Source organism: Apteryx rowi, unplaced genomic scaffold (genome assembly GCF_003343035.1).
Source record: "Apteryx rowi isolate R43461 unplaced genomic scaffold, aptRow1 scaffold_507, whole genome shotgun sequence".
Taxonomy (NCBI): domain Eukaryota; kingdom Metazoa; phylum Chordata; class Aves; order Apterygiformes; family Apterygidae; genus Apteryx; species Apteryx rowi.
The window spans coordinates 217937-242167 of record NW_020450769.1 but is presented as its reverse complement, the minus strand read 5'-3'; the positions used below and the strand labels follow the sequence as shown (position 1 = coordinate 242167).

At 37.7% G+C, this 24231-nt stretch overlaps 1 protein-coding gene across 1 annotated transcript in view; it reads right to left on the bottom strand.

Annotated features, from left to right (window-relative positions):
* Positions 1–22478, bottom strand: part of GRIK2 (glutamate ionotropic receptor kainate type subunit 2) — a 424643-nt gene extending 402165 nt beyond the window's left edge. Inside the window, exon 1 of the mRNA XM_026079986.1 lies at positions 22283–22478. Within this exon, the coding sequence (XP_025935771.1) occupies positions 22283–22397 (115 nt within the window). The 5' untranslated portion in view covers positions 22398–22478. The remainder of the gene's footprint in view (positions 1–22282) is intronic.
* Between the last annotated feature and the right edge of the window lie 1753 nt (positions 22479–24231).

Here is a 24231-nt window from a genome sequence, read left to right as displayed (position 1 = left end):
CGAGAGGATGGGACCAGACTCTTTTCAGTGGTGCCCAGTGACAGGATGTGAGGCAACGGGCACAAACTGAAACACAGACACTTCCATCTGAACATGAGGAAATACTTTTTCACTGTGAGGGTGACAGAGCACTGGAACAGGTTGCCCAGAGAGGTTGTGAAGTCTCCTTCTCTGGAGATATTCAAAAGCCGCCTGGACGCAATCCTGTGCAACACGTTGTAGGTGACCCTGCTTGAGCAGGGGGGTTGGACTATATGATCTCCAGAGGTCCCTTCCAACCTCAGCGATTCTGTGATTCTGTGATTCTGTGAATTTTGATTTGTTTCTGGAAGTGTCGTATGTTTATCTGGCTGCTCAAACCGATTATCAAAACGTAAGAGGCCCGAGGCTGTGTGCAACGATGTGACTGAAACTGAATTAAATTTGAGCATGTTGTTATTATGAAAGGACAAGGAAATTATGAACTACCAGCACAGACACATGTAAAATATTTTCATTCACACCTTGCTAGTAAATGGGTACAAAAAGGTCAAACAGGGCTAAAGGCTTTCCACATGCTTCTTTCCCATTTCTGTGGGATTCAGGAAGTGGAGATCTCAGTTTTGCATTTTTTCTCAAAGGAATATTCTCTCAGTGGTGTACAAGTAGTCTTTCAGGCAGTGAACTTTCACTGATGTGTGTAGAAGTCCTACTTCCTTATGTGAAAGAGGAATTAGTGAGAGCTGAGGATGCCATCAGGATGTTTTGCTCCGTCTTATTTCAAATTCACTACATTCTAGTGAAATATTACAGTTAGATTAACTTTTCATTATCTGATGTTCATTGTAAAACTCATTTTCTCCTTGGAAGAATTCTTCCTTTTGCTGGCAGAAAAATAAGAACTACAGTGGAATATTGGAAATGACACGGTTTTGCTCCAAGAAGAGGAAACAGGATACAGAAAAATTTGTCAGGAGGACTTTCTTTCTCCCCGTGTTTCACAGATATATTCTTTAGGATTATGCTCTGAACAGATATATGGAAAGAAGAGTGTTGAAAGCACAAGCGCAGCAAAAGGACTTATAGCTGTATTATGTATTCTACCTCCCAAGAATGCTTCTGCTCCGTGTAGAAGACTGCACAGTGAATCTATTCCAGAAAACCAGAGTGAAGAAGCAGATCCTTTCCATATTAATAGTTCTATGGTGTTTACTAGAAACTAGCTGCTCAGGAGGGAAGGAATAGGCTTTTGCTTTATATATACATTTATAAATATACACATATCTATATAGCCTCCATTATCAGCAATCACTCATTTAGTTTTTAAATGCCAGCAGTGCATTCTACTCCAGCCTTGCATGCTGTTTAGGATTTCTATGCAGTTAGCCAGAGAGGAAATTAAAGATTATATCTGAAAAGTAGTTTAAAAGACAAACATAATGTCAATGAAATGAAACACCATTAAAGATGCTGGGTGTGTTTTACTCTGATTTACAGCAGTGCTGCTGTCATGCCTGCAATGACATTACGCTGGTATAATGAGGAGAGAAATATGACCTGGTGAAACAGCGCATTTATTCTGGAATTAAGCTATGACTAAGGCTTAGATCCACAAAGGGATTTCAGAGTTTACCTTCAGGGTAAAGTCTATACCTAAGATCCTCAAATAATTTAAGGAAGTCCCCAGCTGATCAGGATTAGCAGCCTATTGATTCCCAACAGGTAGCTGATGGGAAGACACAGGGTGAGGAAGGCCACGACTAAGATAAGTAAAAGACTGGTATATACCTGAAATTCTACCCCTTCCTGAAACATAGACACCTTTCTTCAGCCTGCAGTTACAAAGCCCATGAGAAACTGGAATTCATAATCCTGATCCATCTCCTGGATTTATCTGCAATTTTGTCCCTCTTGGTTATGGCTATCTTTTATACAATAATCTTCCAGGCACATAATTTATCTGGGGAGGCAGAGACATGGTTCAATACCTCCCTCATAGTAACAGGATTCAAAACTTCATCTTCTACCTGCCTTGGGAGCATATAATCATCAGGGTGACATAGAGAGACCAGTAATAACACAGGACAGTATTTAGATACTGCACAAGCAGAAAAAAATAATTTACAATCTAGTATAAACAAAAGACAGCATATGGGCATGGACAGATGAGGAATATAAAAAAGGGAAAATGAGTTAAATGATAGATAGAGGGTTCTGAACACCAGGAGCCTAACCACTGAAAACATTCCTGTCACAGCAAAGGACAGTTTTAAGGTCATCTGAAAGGAGAGCAATAACGTAATTTTACTGAAAATGAAGGGCCGAGGGAATGAAATCAGAATGTTCCACAGCTGGGTGGTGGAAGCTGGCGTGAGGTGCTGATTAGAAACTGATGCTTCAACAAGTGATGGCAAGGAGGGGTAAGCTATGAAGTGCTTTCAAAATGAAGATAAATAGCTTATGTTTGATGTGCTCTTGAAGGCAAAGCCATTATAAAAGTGAAATAAAAAGGAATGAAATAGTAAAAATGTCTGGATAATAAAATGGTCTTTATATTGCATTCTGTATGAATGTGAACATGAACAAGACTGCATGTGTCAAAGTCAGAAAAAAGGATGTTGCAATCACCGGGATCCAAGAAGTTGTAAATCTGGACAAATGCTTTAACTGTGTGGAAAAATGGGAAAGACACTACACAGAAATGTCATACAGAAATAAATTTGCAAGACTTCAGCATATCTCAGGGGGCATGGACCTCAACAAGCAATCAGAAAAAAAGACAAAAGCTGAGTTACAGACCAGACTAAAAGGGGGATGGCAGTGTTGCCTACAATGATTAAAAAAATAATAATAATAACAGTAAGTGCAAGGATAGGAAAGGAAAACAAAAGCTGTTCTTTAACTTCATTAGCTTCTGTTGGGGTTTCAAATACCTACAGTCAGATATTAGGCTGGATGTGATTTTAGTTTCGCCTGGAAGGAAATTGGGAAACAGAGCTGTGGGTGACTACCCAGAGAGAAGGCACAGACACAGAAGAATCAGTCCTTGTCAGTTCTGTGCCTCACATCCCACTGAAAATATTTCCTATACATGCAAAATCCACACCCTCAAAACCTCCAACTTGGGAGAAATTAATAGGGCTGCAAGCCCATATATTAGCATGTCATTGAATCCCCTAAATATATAAAATATCATTAATGAAATAGTCACATTGATTTTAAATCTTTGTATCTCAATAACCATACTGTCTCCCACTGTCAGACTGTTTGCTTCTATTTAATTCAGTTAAATTAAAACATAATCATCTGAATAAAACATTAAAACATAATCATCAGAACAAAATAACTATATAATTTATTTTTGGAACATATTTCATAAAAGAAGCTGAGAAATAATGTTTATTACTTTCTATTTCTCTTAGCAGCGGAGTAATAATGTTTGGAATAGTTATACAAAATAAGCACACATTCCTCTGAATAAGCCTCTGCACAAAAATTTTATTTCATTTAGCAAGCCTAGCTAAGATTATTTGGTTGAACTGTTCTCTCCTTGCAGTCTTACAATTCCATAGCAAAAAATTACCCAGTAGTCAAAGCAAAGGGAGAATTTAGCCTTTTGATTGTAAATATAACTTTCTATAAGAGCTCTTCAAATCACTCTTTATTTTTATGGAATTCCATTTTTCTAAACACATCATTTTCATTATTTTATTTTTTAAAGCAAAATGTCTTAATGTTATCAAGATTTTTATTGCCTGTATTTTCATTACTCTACAGATTAACCGTTATATCAGCAAAGCCCAACTGATGCAGCTGATCATTCAGTTTATACTTGCTATCTTCAGTTTATGCTCCCTTGGGATTACTTCTGTCTATTACAAAACTTCCAACATATCTGTGGCATGGGGCTTGATCCAAATACCTGAGAAGGAGGAAGGAGTTTTTTCCATTTACTTTAGTGAAATTATATGAGATTTACATATGTCATGTATATGTGATGGGTATGTATATACATCTATGAATAGATCATAGACAGAGCTGAAGATTCAAAATCAATTTTTCACCAGAAATCTAAAATAAGAGAATACTAAGATGTTAGAGAAATAAAAAAAGGATTATACTTATATGTGCAACATGCACCTGTTTACAAATACACGCAGAGTCTTATCACAACACCTTAACACTAGGGTCAAGTAGTTTATGTCACACCTTTTCCCTTCCCCGCACAGGACAATCTACCTGAGGTGGCTGTCGCTGACTAGGTACTTCTGCAGAGTAACACTGCAATTGGACAGGGCTTGGGATTAAAGCCCCTTAGACTCTCTATTTGCTTTGGCTTTGCAACTATGTGTTTCTGTTTGAGATAGGTAGACAGATAGACAGATACCTACATAGACACACTTCAGCATAAATCCAGAGTTTTAAAATTTTCAAAACAAACTTTAATTTTGTTGAATCCTGTAGCAATACGTTCATCCAGATAGTAAGAAAATATGGCCCGTAATTGCTTTTGATGAATAATTTGGAGACAAACAATATATTTTGTTTCATAATCTAACATTACAACAATCAAACAGTCCCAGACTAATTTGATACCCAGAATGAGTATTCTACCTGGTCAGGGTTGCTCACTTCAGGGCTTTTCACAAAAAAATTAAGGATTTAATTCAAGATTAAATAGTCTGCAGTAACAAAATTCAGTCTTTTAATACTTGCTTAAAACTACAGAAATGTTGGGATTCCATTTATCTCATATTAGAGTTCATTTGAAACTGAAAATATGAATCTAGATTAATATTTTTAATTAACAAAGTGTGAATATATAAAAATATATTATTAATCTTTGAATGGAGAAGATCTATAGTTTCCAGCCAACACTTTTGTTTTATTAATTAATTAATAGTAGATCAAATATTGATGGCTCACACTATATTTAAATTTATGAGATTATATCACATCATTTTACAATTTTTTCTCTCAAGTGATTATTCACATCAGAAAAAATTATAGCATTCCTTTTCAGTTTCTAGCTTTTAGTTAATTTCCACCTTACCCACACAAACTTTCACTGATTTCAGTGGAAGTTTGTCTGTAAAAAGACATGGTGAAACTTTAGACCCAGATCTGATAGTTACATATTCATTGCTAATCTTCCACCAATTTCAACTGGCTTTAGCAGTAACTGTTACTCACGTCACTTTAGGACAGAACTGAAGAAAAACTAGATTTCTGCAAAATTATCATAGGCCAGTTTCTGAGGAGACACACTATCTTACTGCAAAAAATGCACAAAGATACATTAGAACCTGGCTTAAACATTTTGTTTCAAAGCTTCATCAATAACTTATATTTTTTTTTCCTACAAGAATTGTATTCACCCCAGAATACAATATGAATTCATAGATATTTGTCTTTTGCTTTACTATTAACAAATACATTGACTTTTGAATTAGTATATTATTGAATAAGATATTCATAGTTCTGTTCAATGCATAAAAGTGCAATATATAAAGCAAACATATTTAACTGTTCCTAACACACATGCATTTCCCTTGCATGTGTGATTTTATCTTCTAAGAATATTCCTTTTCCCCAAACTGTTTTTAGCTAAAAATGTTTCATTGCACCTCTATAAAAAACATGGTTGTACTATGCCACAAATTTCAAATGAATTAGCCCTTAAATGTATCATTGCTAATAAGACAATGAAACCATTCCCTATTAAAAAAAGTTAATAGTGACTATCAATTTAGACTATACGCCTGACAGTTCAAATACATTTTTGGCCATAAAACAGGTTTGCAAGTCTTAAATGGTTTCACATTTCTCTAAACCATACTAAGAGCATAACATGAATATTTTAAGCAGCTTAGCTTTGATTTAAATATATTTGCTCAGGATATGCTGGCAGCATCCCAAAATGCAGTGTAATACCCCTAAATCCGGCAATCCCAAACTCAATTTAAGAAAGCAGATAATACGGACTAACAGCATTAAAGCAAATAAAGTCAATTAACCGATTTTTTTTTCTTAATTTGTTTTCTCTAGCTTGAAATTGCAAAGGATGGATAAAACTGTGGGATTAATGAAGAAAGAAATTAATGGAAAGGGAATATAAAAAAAGAAGGGGAACAGAGAAGTCCAGGAGCTATTATTCATTACTTGACTCTTAATAAGGGATTGCGGTTGTATGGTAATATTCATTTATTTAAAGTAGCCATGGTGCAGAAGGAAACTCCACTATTGGAATATTGTAGATATTCACCAGCATGCTACCTGAGAAGCAATATGTTAATTTGAAAGCATTTACTTACTCTGAAAAAGGAATAGTAGAAAGTATACTGTACTTATGGAAAATAATATGTTTATTGTAAATACTCTGCCAAGTAATCTGTTCCCAAGATTTCCTTCATACATAAAGGTTATTTCAATTCATTGTTAAATCAGTTATGCAGGCTGCTGTATGTGTATATTGAGACGCTGGCGCTTAGATGTTCCAGAATTGAGATAGCAGGGAAATAGCCGAAAGGAGTTAGACAATACTAGCACATTTTGCAGATGAAAACAAACTATTTGTATTATTTAGTTACTGCTTGAAGGTATTTCATATTTTGATGCCTACACTTCAGCCAGCTTAAAAACAGAAGAAATAAGTTCCTTTTACACTATATTTGCCGCGCTTACACTGGAAGCATTCATTAAAAAGTTCTGTTGAATAATTTGCTAATAGATTTCCAGCACTCACTGATCTTAAGTTTTAAAAGTAAATTTTTGTTTTTAATTTTCTATTATATTTCCATCATTATCTAAAAGTCAACAAAAGTAACTGTACCAACAGAGCATGTTGTATTTCCCATCAATAATATATCAGGGTTCATAAGGGGTCCATTCTAAATAACATTTTAACATATGTACACCCATATGCTTTGTTTCTAGATCCATCTGTTTAGATTTGATATATATGCTTCAAAATAACATTTACTTTACAAAACAGATACATTATAAGTAAAATAGAGTCCATAATATTTGCTTTGGATGACACAGAGGGATTTTCAAACCTATTTTATTATTTTAATAAACTGTTGTAAACTTGGAAAGGAAATTGCAAAATCTTTTCTGAAGATGGAAATTGTATAAAAATTTTAATAACGGTAATTCTAAAACCAAGCTGTAAAAGCAAAAACTTTAATAATGTTGCAGTGAATATTTAACTTTGATATTACTGAAGGCATTCTTTACAGTCTAAGTCGTTGGATGCCATAATGCTAAGTAGATAGATACTTAAACCATTTTCAGCTAACCAGATTTAAGCCTCCTTGCAGAGTTGCATTGCTTTGCAGCTCATCTGGCCATCCAGGGTACATTTTCCTAAGCCAGCTCTGAAAGGGTTCACCTTAGGTCACTTTAGATTCAGGAAAGCCTTGAACTTGAATAAATATGGAATATTTGATCTTCAGAATCTATTTGCCTTAAAAAGTACTATACAATAAGTTTCTATAGTAGTCTAAGTAGTGTCTATAGCAGTGTCTAACGAAGAACATATAGTTCAAAATTATCACCCTAAACACCACTGCCCTAAGAAATTGGAAAATTCCAATATTGAAAAAGTCCAATATGCCTAGTTAATAGTCACTGTACAGTGTTGCSACTCCCATGGATTCCTATGAAATAGCAAGTGCCCAGCCCCCTTAAAAATTAGGTGCAAATTTAGTCGCATCTTTATATCTGCTAAAGCCACATTGAGCCGTCCTTTCTGATGCTTCCTGCTGCTTGTTCACTGACCTCCCTGGAACTGTATAGAAGATTAACTGGCTTATGGTGTTTGGTGAGTTTCAGTATTAAGTAGGGAATATTTAGCTTAAATGTAGGTTTCTAGGAGGAAATTATTTTGTATGAGAGGAGAATAGCTAAAACTTCCTCCAGAAGAATACTAAGGTGTTCTGGATCAAGATTATTGCACAAATAATCTAGACCTCAGTGCTGCCAGTTCAGACTCCATCTTTACATCTTTTAGCTATTGAGTTCTCATCTCTGTTTTTTAAATGGTATATAAAACATACATGTTGATACATGCAATATGCATACAAATGCTTAGTACACTTGTGGTTTGATTTGCTATAAGATTATTTGGGATACAAAATACTGGTGGCTTACTTTTCCTTTAAAAATCTAAATGCCCTGAAATATTTCTGAAATAGAAAAACATAAACAGGATAAATACTGAGACTTCAAATTTCCCAGCAAATCCATATTCCAGGTGGTTATTGACATTTCCTGACTCTTTAGTACAAGGTGAGGGATTAATCCTTAAACACTTCAGTACATTCCTTAACAGACATAACTGTCGCATAATTAAATCAGAGTTCTCTTGACACTGACTCTCCAAAAAGATGTTTGCTATATGTTGACCTTCCTGTTTACCACTCTTTATTCAGTTATAAAATTCCCTGTGAGAAGACTGCCAGCCTTTGAAGTTATACCAGCAGCAGAACATTAAAAAATGTGAAAGAAACCTGATCTCTTACCAGTCTGAGACTCAACATGTCAAGTCTGAGAGAACAAAAACTTCAGTAGTGAGGCAGTAGTAAAATCAGCTAATATATGGTGCATTTTTTCTCACCCGAATACCACATATGTTGATAAACAAAGAAGGTTTAATGTTCAGTGTTAACTCCTGTGTGTTTTGTCCCCTTAGGATAAGAGTTGGATGGTCTAAATCGTAATTGTATTCCTGCTTATACTTTTCTATTTCAGCAATATTTCAGGACATTTACATTTTCAAAGGAAAAGTAAGCAACCAGTATTTTGTATCTCAGATAATCTCATAGCAATTCAAACCACAACTGTACTAAGTATTTGATAACTGCTTATGATATGCAGTTTCTTTGTTAATTCAGGTCTCAGTGTTTTACACATAAAATGCCCATACAACAAGCACTGACCCCATTTATAGGAAACCTATTTTTTTTATCTTGATAGAGTTTGAAATTGAACATTGTTGCCTTATTAAGCAGGATTAGAGTGAAGTTAAGAATTTTAAGTACCCAAAACCCAAAGATGAGACATTCAGTTCTGAAATATAACCTTTCCAGTTTTAATTGAATATGACACATCAATAAAAAGTGCATAAAATTCCAATTGTATCACTTTCTTTACCAGATTTCACTTTTTTATCATTTTTCAGCAGACTTTTTGGAATCTTAAAAAGTGAACTGCTCATAACCATTTGTAGATTCCTGAGGACTGCTGGCTGTCATTCAAATACTTGCTTAAATCTGTGGTCATTTTAAAATACAGTTTTATTTTAACACTATTTGCAATTTCTCTCTTGAGTATTTCTCTGGACATTGCCAACATACATCTGGTTTTCAGAGCAGTGTCTAGTCAGACAAGCTCCAGGGAGATCTATTTTCAAGAAAAGCTGAATCGGATAAATAACTATTAGTGCAAGATCAAATTCAGTTTTAATCAATTATTTCATAATTGTATCATTTCCTTCATATGCAGCTATTAAGCAGTTGAGTTACTTGTAGTTCTCCATTTTATGTTGTCCGAAGGAAAATACTTCTAGAATTGGCACATGAAGCATCTTGGCATAGGGATAAAAACCCTACATTTTCTTTGCTCGTGTGATGTTTATAGTACATAAACACAGTGGCCTTAATAAGGCATATATAGTACTTAATAAGGCATAAAATAGTACTTTTGCAATCTCTAAGCCACTAATATCAGTGTCCAGAAGGAAACACATCTTTTTTGGATGGACAAGCTAAAACTGGTTCTGCTATTACTCTTAGCTCCAAGTTGCTAGGAAACTTTTCCACATTTTTACCCTGGCTAAACATATTCTTCTTTTGAGAAAAGTAATACAAAAAACTGACAGTTGGACACAAGCCTGTGTAATTAGAGATATCATCATCTATATCTCTTAATTTCATTAGGCTCTTAACTCCACTATTGCACATGGACCTCAGATAAGAGAAATTGTCCAGCAGGTAATCACTATTTTACCTGGAGACCTCTAAGGATAACTCCAGGTTTTTAAAGCAACCCTCTTTATCCTGTATAAATGCTGAAATAACATCCTAAAAGGCCAGCTATATTTTTCTAGAGATGCTATACTTCAAAAAAAAAGACACACTGGCCACTGTACTCGCCAACAATGTCACTGACATCTTTCTGCAAAAAGGCAGATGTATGATGTTGTCGTGCCCCCAGCTCCAGAACTAAGAACCAGTTGTTTCTTTCCACTTCTATTCCGTATTCTTACTTGCCATATACTATCTGTTATTTACATGATATTTAGCATTTATTTTTAAATTTTCTTCTCCTGTACGGTATCCAAAGGATTCCCATTATTTCACAATATATGAAGGCTGTATTATTTGATTCTTAATCTTCATCTTAATGTCCAGTAACAACACAGTAGCTTACTGACATTAGCTTCTATATTCTATGATTTTGCGTGTTGTAGAGGACATAACATAAGAATAGCCAGAATGTAGCATACAAAGTAGCCATTTAACCTCATAACCTATATCCAGCACAGGCCAGTGGTCAACATCTTGTTCTCTTTTTTCTTCATGAATATGCTTATTCTTTTCTTTCGTGTTTTTTGCTGAATTGCATAGCTTCTTTCTTGAAAGATTTTTGTTTTCACCAGCACTTTGAAAATATGCATGAAGATCACACCATGTGAGAACAGTTTCTGCTGCCTTCACAACTCTTTGTTATCCCATGCTCACACTACTTGTCAGGAAGCAGATAGATAGTCCTCATGAGTCCTTCCATGAAGGACCCTTGATGGATTCTCAAGCAACTCTCCCAGTTTAGGTTAAAAGCAACTCATGCAAGGGAGATATTATTTTGCTTTTTTTCTGCATTTGGGCCAGCTTGTCAAGAAAATGTGTGTACATGTGCACATTCACACAGGCCTATACCTGTAAGACTATTACTATCTAGTTCTTATGCTCAATTTGCAAAGGTACTGCGTCACTCTGAAACAGCTGCCAAATGTAAGATAAATAGTAAAGAGACTTATTATCAAAATTCTAATAATGTATTGTTAATGTGGGTTAGTGAAAATATTGCTGTTTACTTTTGTAAGTATTTAAGCCGAGTGGAGCAGATGATATAAACAGCTTTTAGTTCTCTGTCCTTATAAATGATTGCTTCTGATGAATAAGAAACCAGTACCTAGTGTGACCCCCAAATAAACAGGATTTTTGGAACTGCCTGGGAAAATGGGGGAAAAAAAGAAAGGCTCCCATAAGTTTCTACTGCAGCTTCTTTACAAACTCAAAGGCAATAGTCAGGAGAGTAAAGAAAAGCAAAGTGGACAGAGCTCCTGTGCCCATGAGACAGAGGACACCTTGTATCCAACTCAAGGACCTTCTCATGCCTAAAAACATGGAAAGTGACCCAAACTGTTTAAGTGAGAATATGGTATATTCTTACCTTAAGTTCCAACAAAAGCAATTTTTAATTAATGCTAATGATCACAGAAATATAGAAATGCATAGCTAAACTTCAGATCTCCACTTCTAGGTACAAAAGGTCACAAATGGGTAACACTGAAGATACTGTGACTAACCAACATTGATCTGATCTTTAAATGTGTTTTTTTCTTTTTTTAGGTAGGTTTGAAAAGATATTAAGAGATCTGATCTAATAGATTTTTCAATGTATTTTTCTTAGCCGTATCACAGTCACAAAATAAGTTTCTTCAGGCATATTGAGTGTTGTGAATGATAGAGTCTGCTGAGATCTGAAGATATAAGCCTTAATAATAGTCATATTTTATAGTCTTTCCTTCGCAAGGACATTCAGACAAATGCATGTAGCAACACTGAAAGGAAGTCACGTGTATCCTTCACAAATTTCCATTTGCTTCCCTCAGCTACTTACACATGAAGCATGAACAGGGCTAACCACTTCCCCTGAACTGGCTCTGTGTATATTTCCTTCAAGGCTAAGAAAAGATCAAATCTGAGCAGAAATATTTAATTATGTTTCCATCCTTTATATAAACAATATATATATTAGATATCCAATAATCCACAAAGGACTTTACCTGGGCAAATAATTAGCTTACAAAAATAAAGCTATACTTTATTGTTAGTATTATTGGATCATTTTGCCAAGTATTATTTTTACATTTGGTTTTGACTGAACAACAAAAATCTTCCTAATTGCATGGTTATACATTGCCTAAGTAAACAGTGTTTTTTTTTTCATTAACCACTCTCAAATCCCTTGTGTTCTGTATTTTCACCACTGATGCCCTTTAATACATCTGCATTAACATTCTCAAACTACCTCCACACTGCCTGCGGAACTTTTTGAAAAACCTGTGAAGAGAACCTTATAGTTAGGGGTATTTGGGAGCATGTCTAAGTAGTTCAGTGTCTAAAATTACCCTTCATCTTATGGTATAAGGGTGAGCACCAAAAAATCGTGTTGGCCAAAAAATGGTCTGACTTAAAAGCAAAGTTCTTAAAAATCTGCAAGATGCACTTCCTCAACACTCACATGGCTTCTTTAAAAAAGAATAATTCCGTGTTTGTCATCATATTAACTATAATCAGTCACTGGTCTTATATTTCCATCATACACATTATTCTTTCATCTACCAGCTTCAGGATGTGAAATATAGAAAGCTCAGTTTTATGTGGACTAGTAAGAATCATATATGGGTGCCATATAGGACCAGAACGATGAGATTTTGCTAAGCAAGAATGAATAAGAATATATATTTTTTAAAATACATATTTATTAATTTGAAAAGTTACCTGGTTTAGGCTTCTCTTTTAACCTGACTAAAAGAATTAAGCATGTGCTTACAGGAGATCTTCTGTAAGTATTGAAGACCATGAAAATTTCAAACATTGTAGAACAGTAAAATGTGGATAATTAATAATTTTACAAATTAGATTCCCTAAGGTTGAGTCCTGATATTGGTCCTTGTTAAGTGACACAATATGAAGCAAGAATAATGATTTTTTTGTGTAATATTTGAATATATGCTGATAATTTCTTAAAGATTCTGTATGAATATGATCAACTTTCAGTTGTTGAAATGAGCAGAATTTGTATAACTAGCTGAACATACCTGTTCCAGAAATATAATATCAAAAAATAGTATGATGCAAAATTTTTAGAGCAAATCAATTTCCCTGATTTAAAGTGTTCTGCATGATATTAATTTCTCTAATGTACCTCTTTACCTAATTCCTTAATGAATAAGTAACATGAAATTTCTTTTAAAGATTTCCTGCCTCGGAGGATAAATGCTGTTGAATAACAATGAAGTTATTGCTTCAGAAAACACTCTTCTGTTACAGAATATGTAATCTTTGTGCTCATTATTGTTATTCATGTATACCTCTACATAGCACAAAAAGTTTCTGATTGCCTTGCAGTTTTTGATCAGCGAAACAAGTTGTATTTGCTGGTACTGGAAAACAGCATCTTTAGTCAATGGGTATATCCTTTCCAGCTAACAAAATCAGTAGCTGAAGTTATTCTCTATTATATTGAATCTGTTTTATACTATATTTTTAAATAATGTTAATGACAGTAAATTAATGACAAATTCAAGCATAAACATATAGTGTGATTTTAACGAACATAAATCAGCTTAGCACAGAACTATGAAAGAATGTATTTCTCTGACAATCTAAGTGGTTGGTTTTGACTGATGATCTGGAATTGATTCTGAAAATATAGGTATGAACAGAACATCTGAGTGATCTCCAATTAGCAGAATTACTTTCTTCAAGGTTTTACAATGGGAACTGTTGAGGCAGCACTTAAAATATTTGATTACCTGTTAAAAAAGATGAAGGTCATAAATTTGAACATTGTGAGCTACAAGGCTCAGATATTTCATGTAAAAATATCACGGTTACTGGTGTGATTATTTTTATTATGGGCTGTTCAGTAAGTCGTATCCTAATTGTGTAACTTTTAACAGTATAAATATGCACTGACTGATATAGCTGATATATGTTTTATTCCTGGAGAAAGATAAAAGCCCAAATGCATGGCAAGTTCAATTATAAGTGAATCCTTAATAAATTTACCTAGATTATTAGCTACTACAGTGTATATGCACATGAATGAGCATTTTAATAAAAGTGTTTTCAATTCAGTATCGGTTACCTTATGACAAAACCAGCTTGAAAATAATAGCTATTTTTATATTCAGAGAAGTACAACACTTTAAGATGGCATGCTCTTCCAGAGCTGACCCAGGGTTTTAATAGTAGTTCTGCATCGTTTGAATCAAACTTGACAAACTTTCAGACTCAAACAGACAATACTGAACAGACAAACTCAAACAAAACTCAACACTTCAGTAGACTAAGAGATCATTTAAATATTTTAAAAAAAAAAGTCCTTATTTACTGGACTAATTACAATTACCTATTGTGAAACAACTACCACTCATTTGCTGGTGAGTTTTTAGCAGAACTAGCAGTTCTGCTAAACAGCAGTTTCTGTTTCTGTTTCAACATTTTTAGGTTTCACTGTCAGGAACATTGAGCCATTAACAAATCCATTTTTCTCTTTTAAAATCCTTCCTGCGTATTTGAGTTAAGTATGTGGTAATAAAACTGATAAAACCTGGAAAAACAATCAGTACTCCATTCACTTTCACTTCCTCCATATGTCTGATGTTATGAAAAGCAATAGTCACGTACCTAACTTTTGCCCTGTAAGAGTTATCCTGTCTAAGCCAACCTAGTCTAAGCTTTCTGCCTTCTTCACTCTCCATTTACTGCAGCGTAAAATCTGGCTACAATTAAAAGGTCTACTTTTTAGACAAATGAAAATTGATGAGATGAAGCCTTCCGTTTTTGAATTGTTCATGCAGTTTACCAGGAAGTTAGAAAGACTATAGCACTTGCCCAAAAGGACCATAAAATAGCATTTAAACAGATACTCCCCTTTTGGGTGTGCAAGTGATCATTTTGCCTTTCAGCTACTAAAAATAGAAAAAAAATGTAAGAAAAAGAGGAAGTGAGGGAAGGGATCAAACAGTTCAAGGTGCAAAAGAAGCAATTCACTTTCAAAATTGCTTTCTCCTCACATGAAACAACTTTACTTATTCCACTCATCTGCTTAGAAATACAACAAGGATCATTTGCTACTTTAAGACTTCACACCACCACTGAAATCAGATGGATTATTTATGGATATGGATATTTATGAAATAAGGAAATATAGGATGGACCCATTCAAACGGTAACATGAAAAAAAAAAAAGAGAAGAAATCATCACACACCAGTTTAAAAAATTAATGAAGTCTCCTGAAGAGTTTCTGAAAGTATATTGAGCTCTCCCTGGACTGCTATTCTGCCAGAGTGTTACTAAGTCTAATAACAATAATTAGTGACTCTAGCAAGCAGTATACTAAAATATCTACAGAGATTTTTATCATTTCTAGTTCAGCTGAATTTTAAATGAAAATAACTATTTTGTAGAAAAACAGTTTTTAAAAGTTTGGAATGGACATAGCAAATACATCAAATATAATGAAACAGACATTCAGCTAGTGTGAATGAATGTATTTCCCCAAATATAAAGATGAAATTCTGTAAGACCTATATATAAATTAACCTTCTGATGTGTTGACAATGACCAGACATTGTTATTTCTAAGGACTACAACATAGGTATGCTTTAAAGTTTCACTCACATTGCTGTAGACACCTGGTCATAATAGTAGCAAAGAACCTGTATTTGTCTACCCCAGGCAGAAAGATCTGGCAATGGAAACACTTGAAAAGTATATTTTCTGAGAATGTGTGTTTTATTTGAAACATACATCAAACAAAATTCCTAAACATGTTCTTAGAAGAGTTACTCTATTTCATAATGAATTAATATCTAGTAATTCTCAAGGAAATCTGAACACAAGTCGATCCAAACCACTTGCAAATTTTGATCCAAGTATATCTTTTGTAGGAAATGTAAAAAGAGCAGTCTGGGGAATGGCACCTATGGATCAATTCCAATTTTAGCCAGAAGAAGAAAAAAAAGGTTTGTGGTTTTAATTCATTAAGAATTGCACTTTTAAGTGAAAATAAGAATATGCTTTTTATGAGTTTCTGTTTAGTTTTTTATAAAGTATTACAGTATGACCTGGTTTATCCAGAGCTGGCTGAACTCAATAACAAGAATAAGGATCATTGCATGTTTGTTATGTATTCTTTGTATTATTGAAAGCGTTGTTTGCCTAAATTGAAGGCATTATATAAACCTCAGACTGTTACCACTATAGGAGCCACAAGATCTAGAAAAAATAAAAGCACAAAATAATAAGTATTGCTGTGGTACTAGTCTTTGATTCTCCATATTCCAGTTGTGACTACATAATGATATTATGTTATCATATTGTTTAATCTAATCTTCCAACATACATTACAGCATAACATTATTACAAGCTTATTCAGGAAACATTAATTTGCATTGCAGATTGAGGAGTATGGAAATAAAGGACCTTCTACTTTCTCTTTTGCATTATTGACAGAACTTCTAGTAATTGTTCCTCTGGAAGAGATTATAGAGGGTGAAGGTTAGAACTAAGAAAGAGACAAGGTAAATAAATTAAGCAAGGGAGGAGGATCTGCGATTATTTGCAAATATTTGGTTTAGCTTTTTCTAGAGCAGAGGGATTTTCCCTTTTATAAAATCACAAATCTTTAATATTCGTGTTTAGAAATTGCAAAAAAATCTCTTTTTCTCTGGTTTCTTATCTCCAATGACAGAAACCATTTTACTCATCAGCCACATTTAAATGGGAGGTATTACTTGAAGTTTGCATCACTTCAAAGACAAGTAACAGGCAGTAAGAAGTGAATTCTATTTCTCATCACTTGATTCATCAGACAATTGCGTGAAAATCCTTTTATAAGACTGTTGGTGTTCCAAACAGTGGGGTGAGAGGAACCAGGGATATTCCAAAAAGCCCACATGGATGAAAGCATTCTTAACCTACATTAAATCTTGATAACGCAATAATGAGTCTTTTAAAAGGATAATTCTAATTCCCCTATCTACCGCAATAAAGACTGTATACAGCTAATCTGCTTTGCCCTTTCAATTAAACTCGTCCAGGACGTTCGCTTTAGTCAGCACCCTGAAGGAGTCATTAAAATTCTTGTTCTGTGAGAGTTGTGTGCAGTGCACTGTTGTTTCTAAATTCCATTAAATCCAAATGGTCTTTATCGCCCCATGACCACTGTGACTTCAATCAGCCAATTTAATTACCTTACAAAATTGTCAGCAGAAGCAGCAAAGAAACACAGGAAGGGCTGTGACGTTATCAAATTGAAATCTTCCTCTGTGCTGCTTAATCTAGACCAGTCAATAACAATGCTTCTCACCTCCTTGCTGCCTTCCCGAGGCTCTTAACCTTATTCTTCTTTCAAAGATATCTGTTGTTTATAAGACCGATTTTGAACTCCGCTCTGTGAGAATATTAACACATATTGAAAGCTTCTTGTCCTTGGCAGTAAAATTTTCATTGCCTCTAAATATTGGAATTACCAAGCCATGGACGACTGAGGGCTGCTACAGCAAGAGTTTGTTCTGAAGATTTTCATCGTATTCTTGATCTGAAGGCAGCCAGCTTTCCACACCAAAAACAAATGTACATTCTCGCAATTCTCTCTTAAATACAGGCAGACAAGAAAGTCCACATCCTTCTGCTAAAAGACTGCCAATGAAAAATCCAAAAGAAAGTGCACATCCAGTAGGGCTAATTCAGGTACATACTAGCAAAGCTCTACTTGATTACTCAGCAGGTGTTTTTCTCTTGAACACTCCCGTCTCATACCTGTTTGCAGAGAGCTAGCTCTTGCTACTCTTCCAGGTCTTTGCTGGTTTTAAACGATATGATATGTCAAAATGGTCATCTGACTCCCAGAAGCATGTTGTTAGACACCTACTGGTGACTGCACAAGCAGTGAATGCTGAGTTGGGCTCTTCTATGTTTTAGCCAAGCAGTCTCTTGTAAAAATAATTCTACAGAGAGAAATTCAATTTGCTTGAGCCCAAGTAGCTCGGTAAAGTAGTATCTCAGATGAAACCCATGCCAAACCTTCATAGAAGTCTCTAGTGCGTAATAATTTCCCTTTCAGCATTCCCGTAATGGAGTCGAGAAATAAGGCTAGTTTTTCTTCAGTCCCAAAGAGTGTGTGATCATATTAAGCTTTGTTTTACAAATTTTACTATTATCTTGATGTTGTGGAGGGTAACAGAAGTGTACTAGGTTTTTGTTTGGTGTGCTTTTTAAAATGAAATCAGTAGTGGGAAATGATTCTGGGAAGAGTTCAAAACTCTCCCTCCCTTTCTTGGAAAGTATTCCATCTCATAGGGTTCCTTGTGTTTCTTTTGCTTTTAAGTTTGGGGGAAAAGGGAGTACCCTCCTTTCTATAAGCGCCATTCTAATCTACAGTAATGAGGTCCCCTTTCCATCTGCTTCAAGACAGCTTTCACTGGAAACACCCCCAACATCAAAGCAGCAAGAAGTCGAGATTACAGGCACGGGCCTCTGCTTTTATTTACCCTTCTTTTTGAATGCGTAGAAGTAAGAGGAAAGCAAAACCCCCGAAAAGTGTGGAAACAAGTATCAGGCCAATGTTTCATACACTTTCACGAAGGATAAGTTGGTAGCAGGGACCAAGCCCGAAAGGGGTAATTTAAATGAAGAGGGTTGTTGGAGAGTACGTGAAACTGCAGAGAGCTGAAATAAGTGACCCGTGTAGGAACAGAGAGGAAAAGAAGGACTTTAACTACCTCGGCTCACATTGCCGGGGGGAAGGAGTAGCGGGGTGGGTTTCTACAAACTCAGGTGAACAGTCACTGATGGTTAACACCTCCTAATGCCTCGTTAACGGCTCCTAGAGCCGTTGTTCGGCCTTATGCGGCAAGTGCTGGGATGCCCCAAGGGAGGAGAAGGTAGATGCGAGCAGGCCTAAGAAAACGTGATGTGTTTCAGGTGCTGGAGGTGGAGACCGAGGGCGCCCCTGTCCGTCATAGCCAGAGAGAGAGGGCGGCTCGGCGTTGGGGTTACCTCCTTCTGTGGTGTTTCTCGGGAGCCGCTTCCCTGGGTCTGCTCTTACCGGGAGGCAGTGAATCGAAAAGCGACGAAGCATGATCCCCGATAACAGAACGGGTCTGCCTACGATCACCCGTTTCTGCTTTTGTATGGTGCCAAAAGATAAGGGGGAAGTTTCCATCACACTTAGCCCAGGTGAGGCAAATACTAAGCCGTTACTCCAACGGCTGCTTTTCTCCCTTTTCAGCCTGAGACCTGCCTTTTTAATCCGCAGCAATGGTTTAGGACTGTTCCTGTTTGAAACCCTGGAGTACCGTGGGTGCAAACCTCACCCTCATTGTTTCCTGGGCTTGGTTTTGTGAAGTTATTCAGAAATGGTAAAGGGGGGAGTTTGGCATCATGCCCCATAGAGCAAGATGTCATTTAGCAGGGGTGGCTAGTGTGATGTTCAAATACTACGTTGCCCTATTCCAGCAGCAGAAGGCGGGCGTCCAGGTGCCGCTGCACCACATAGGTAACCTTAGCGCCGCCCGAGAGTGAATTATTCCATCGCACCAGCCTCTCCCCGTGTTTGCTCCATAACGCTCAGACAAAAATAACCCCCTGTTTTTGACAGATAACCCAGGCGGCTCGACTTCCCTGTGTGGTTGCTAAAAGGTAGCTTGAGAGCGAGGAAGAGGACATGCTGGCTAGTCCCAACAATGACAGAAGCCGTGGGAAGGACAATGCGAATCCATGGTGGTTAATTTGCACAGGAGGAATGAGGGGGCTGGAGCTCTGGCAGCCTTCGAGCTCTCCCCTGTTGCCATAGCGCTGCTGGCTGAGAAAGAAGAGCGGGAGCTGGCGGGCTGCCTTCTAGGGGGAATCTCCTCGGCTCTCGCGTCTCCTCGGGAAGGCAACGGGCATCCTGTCCCCGTGGTCGCAAGGGCATTTCGAAGGGACAGATAGCATAGGAACCTGGTAGGGAATTCCCCTCCTGGACGTTAGCAAAGCTTTTCCCGTTCCTTCCCTCCTCCCCTACACAGAGACGGAGAGATGTGACGCTCTGGGGAAGGAGCTGGGCTTCTCTCACGATCGGAGTTAGTGTCATTCCACGTCAGGACTATACTAAAGCCAGATTCCCCAAAGCAGAGACGTGCAACAGGCCCGACTGAGCAGGGGAAAAGTCTTCCTCGAGCTCTTACATCTAAGGTTTTCCATACTAAAATAAACCAAACAACCATTCCCTACTTCTCTTCCCTAAGCCTCAGATGGGCGACAATAGTTTTTAAGGACAAGAAAAAGCATTTCGTGATTCAGAAGCAGACTCATACTTTCCTGCTACAAGCACTGGAGTGAGCATAACCTGTTAACCGCCCAGGAGGCAGCTTGGAAGGAAAGTTAGTCGAGAAAGATGCATGCATGTGCGACCATGTCACTGCGCACCGGAGTCCCACTACACGACCCTTCAGTCTCAGGATTATTATTATTCGACCAAATCACTACCAAAATGCTGCACGCCAGGGATATCTCTATAAGCACACCGGACCAATTTCAACGAGGATGCTAATCTGAAGGAAGATAGCTCATATCTTTCTAAATGGTGTGACTGGGTTTTGTTTGTTTGCATAGCTACCCATGAAAGTAATTCAGACTCCTGGATACCAACCCTCAGARCCGCTCATGAATCCCGTTTCGTGTACGGACAAAAGGCTGGACAGCGCCGGATTACAGTCAGCCCTGGCATTAATTTCACGGCCATGATTATGGAACAGACTGAATGCAAAATAAACCCCGCAATGATATACAGACCCGTTTAGCCATGTCCAAAGAAACAAGCATTCCTGAAGACGGTTGCTAAGAGCAACGTGCCTTAAGCACCACCTTTAGACCAGATGGAAGCAGAAAATAAGTCCTACTAGTAATTCAAGACACAAGAACAGTAACAGTCTCGTGACTTTTTAAATCATTATCAACATTCCCGTCGACATGAAAGTGTGTGCGGGGATTGGGGGGGGAGATTTAAACAAAATAAGCCCCCCCCCCCCAAAATCCTACTTCTCACAGGCGAAGACAGAGCTTTCAGTGTCCCATCGAAATGGTCGCAGCGGCTGCTACAGCTCATCGCGGCCGGTTGCGAACGAGGGGAGAAGTCGCTCGCTCCCTCTCTCCCTCCAGCAGCGCTGCCAGCAGGCGCGGAGGGTGCCGCTTGCCTGGGGACACAACTTTCCGCCTTCTCCCTCCTTCGTTCCCCGTCGCCGCTACCCCGCGGGGGCCCGCGGTCGCGGGGCTCCGGCGGCGGCTCTCTCCGGGGACCCAGCCCGCACCTCGGAGGAGCGGTGAACTTTCCCCACCGTCCTGCCCCTTCTTACTGCAAAACTTCTATAGGGGATGCATAGTGGCAGAAATTTCTCCTCTCTCTCCTACTCTCTTACAGGCACATGCAGATTCACACACACACAGAGCTGTTAAGGTTAGTTTCACGGTTCCAGTGGGACCCATGATCTGTGAAGCCGGTCTGCTCTTCTTGACATTTCATCCAGATCTGTCTATGACTTCTTTTTCTTTTCTTCTTCTTCTTCTTCTTCTTCTTTTTTTTTTTTTTTTTTTGGGGGGGGGTGGGGGGAGGAGTGGAGGATGACTCATATAACTTTCCCGGAAGAGAAAAGCTGCTTTTCTAAATGTATCTCAAAGGCCTTTCGCTACCACCGAACAAGGCATAAATCATCTCTTCTCTAAGCATTTAGTATGCCACTGAAGTGACAGGCAGCTAGACAGACGCTGCAAGTGAAACCAGCCCAAAGGTCTCAAATTACAGCGCCGCGTCCATACGAAATCTGCTCCGATGGACCTGAGACGGGCGGCAGAAACTTAACAACTAGTTGACAGATATTAACTAAGCAAGTAGTGTGTTAGCCGTGCTTTCCACAACTGTGGAAACAAAAAAGATACATTACGAGGAAGCCACGCAAGCTCTGCAGAGCCTTAGGCAAACACGTTTGCCAGTCATTTTTCTCTCTATTGTTATTATAATAACCATCATCATCATCGTGCCGTTACTACGGCTACAATGAGCTGCAGCGACAGAAAAAAAACACACGGCAATTCATCCCTCCGGATGCAAAATAAAGAGGGACTTCGGTGCCTGACTCCGGGATCACGTCCCAGCTCTCCCCCAGCACCCCCTTCTGAGACAATCCTACGTATATCGCATTCCGGGTTAAACACACAATGAAAAAGTGTCGGAAAATCTTACCAAATCTTAATACATGTGTGGTTCCTTGAGAATATCCAATCCACAGTAAGCAAAGAAGGAGTCTAATGGTGCATCTGAAGACTGGATTAGTTAGAATAGGGGAAATAATCTTCATGATGTTTCTATGCACACACGCGCTGCCTTACTTCCCCCTTCTAAGCCGTCAGGTTTCCCGGTAGGGTAAGAATGAGGATACGTAAACTGCTGGCCCTCAGACACGATCACGGCATGGTCACAGAGAGAGGAGAGAGTCTACGCTTCCCAAACCCATTAGCAATCCCTGCATGTTCTTCATTCACTGCGCCAAGGAGCAACCTTCAACTGCAAGGAATGGTGGGACATCCATGTTAGTCGGGGGAGAATCCTTGAGAAATCCAAACACACACAATGTTCAGCCGAGTAAACCTGGGAGGCAAGAAAGGAGGAAAATCAATAGGTAATCCAGCTCGAGAAATCGCTGAGGTATCGCCACATAGCGAGAGTCAGTGAGCACCAGCCGTTTTACTGGCGAAGCTTTTGCCGTGCTCCCATTCTACTGCACTGCTGCACAGCTTCTGACGCGAAGCCAAGATTAAGTGAGAGAAATTGAGATAGCTCTTCTTTTCTTAAGGCTGCCTGCCAGACAGCCTTCCCAATTTCTATTATGCAACCGATCTGATCGCCTAGCGTTGTCGGAGGAAAAAACAGCTCGGTTTTATTTACATGTTTCTAATTGTTATTAGTATTTCAGTTGCTCTGAACAATAGCTATTTTCTGCAAAGGGTCTGCGGTGGGGGGCGGGGGGGGGGACTGAGGAGGAGAAGAGAAGCGGTTGTAAAAAAATCAGTTCATGCATTTGAATAGCTGGCTGGCTGGGTCGAAATCACTTAGCTCTGGAGTTGTGAAAGAGAAGCCTAACAATAATGTCATACAAGTTATCACAGTAAGATTTAGTCTAAAAAAAGGTCATGATATTTACACTCACTAACCGTTACTTACTAGCATTAATGCATGAAATAGTGTAAATATGCTGGCTTGTATATTGACTGTCCTTAGGAACTTGCTCCGGACCCAGTGGTTACGGAACACCAACCAGCTTTTGCAAAGTAAACAGGAATCGGCAGCGCTACAACAGCCTTATGCTGAATGCACAGACCTATACTTCAGTTTTCGCTCAACTTGCTTGAAATTGTAATGTTGTTTAAAGGCAGAGTAACTTGCGGATTTACCAGTTTATATTTTGCACTCTATTTTGCCTCTTTTTTTTTCATACTCAGCTTGTCTTTCAGTCTAGCATTATGGATAAGTGCTACTGTTCCTGCCTGCACTGAGACATCTATGTAGTTTATCATTTTGCAATCCACAATGAGAACAATAGCACTTCCTAGTTTGCTTATGAGATACTTAATTTGTACCTGCAAATGCAGCCATGGACATCTGTCTTTTGGCCAGGTATTCCAAAGACAATCTAACTTTGTGGATTACTTCAGATTTTCCTCGGGAATACAATTACTTGTGCTTCTTTATCCATTAAAATACACTGATCCAGGACCGTCAGAGACTTTTGCAGTCTGAGTGAAGCTTTTGCTGAACGTACTTAAGCTTTATTTCCAATATTAGAAGATAATTCCTAGTTCCCCGCAAGGAAAATGGATTCAATTTATTCTGTATTCTGCCTACAGACATCTTTTGTCTCCTTTTCCTGCCTCCCCACCTTTTATTACCAAAGAAAATATCACTGAGATACTTTCCCCACACACACACACAGATGAACACAGAATAAACCTGACTTCACGAAAATAAATACCAATGATTCTAAGTTAATGAGAACACTCTATGGGTTCTAACAGAGCATGGCAGAGGTGAGTTACAGTTATTTCTTAAATAATATCTGTGTATTGTGGACATGCAAAATAAGTAACGGCAGCATTTAAATTATTACCTGTAATCTTGATGCTCTGTACCTCTAG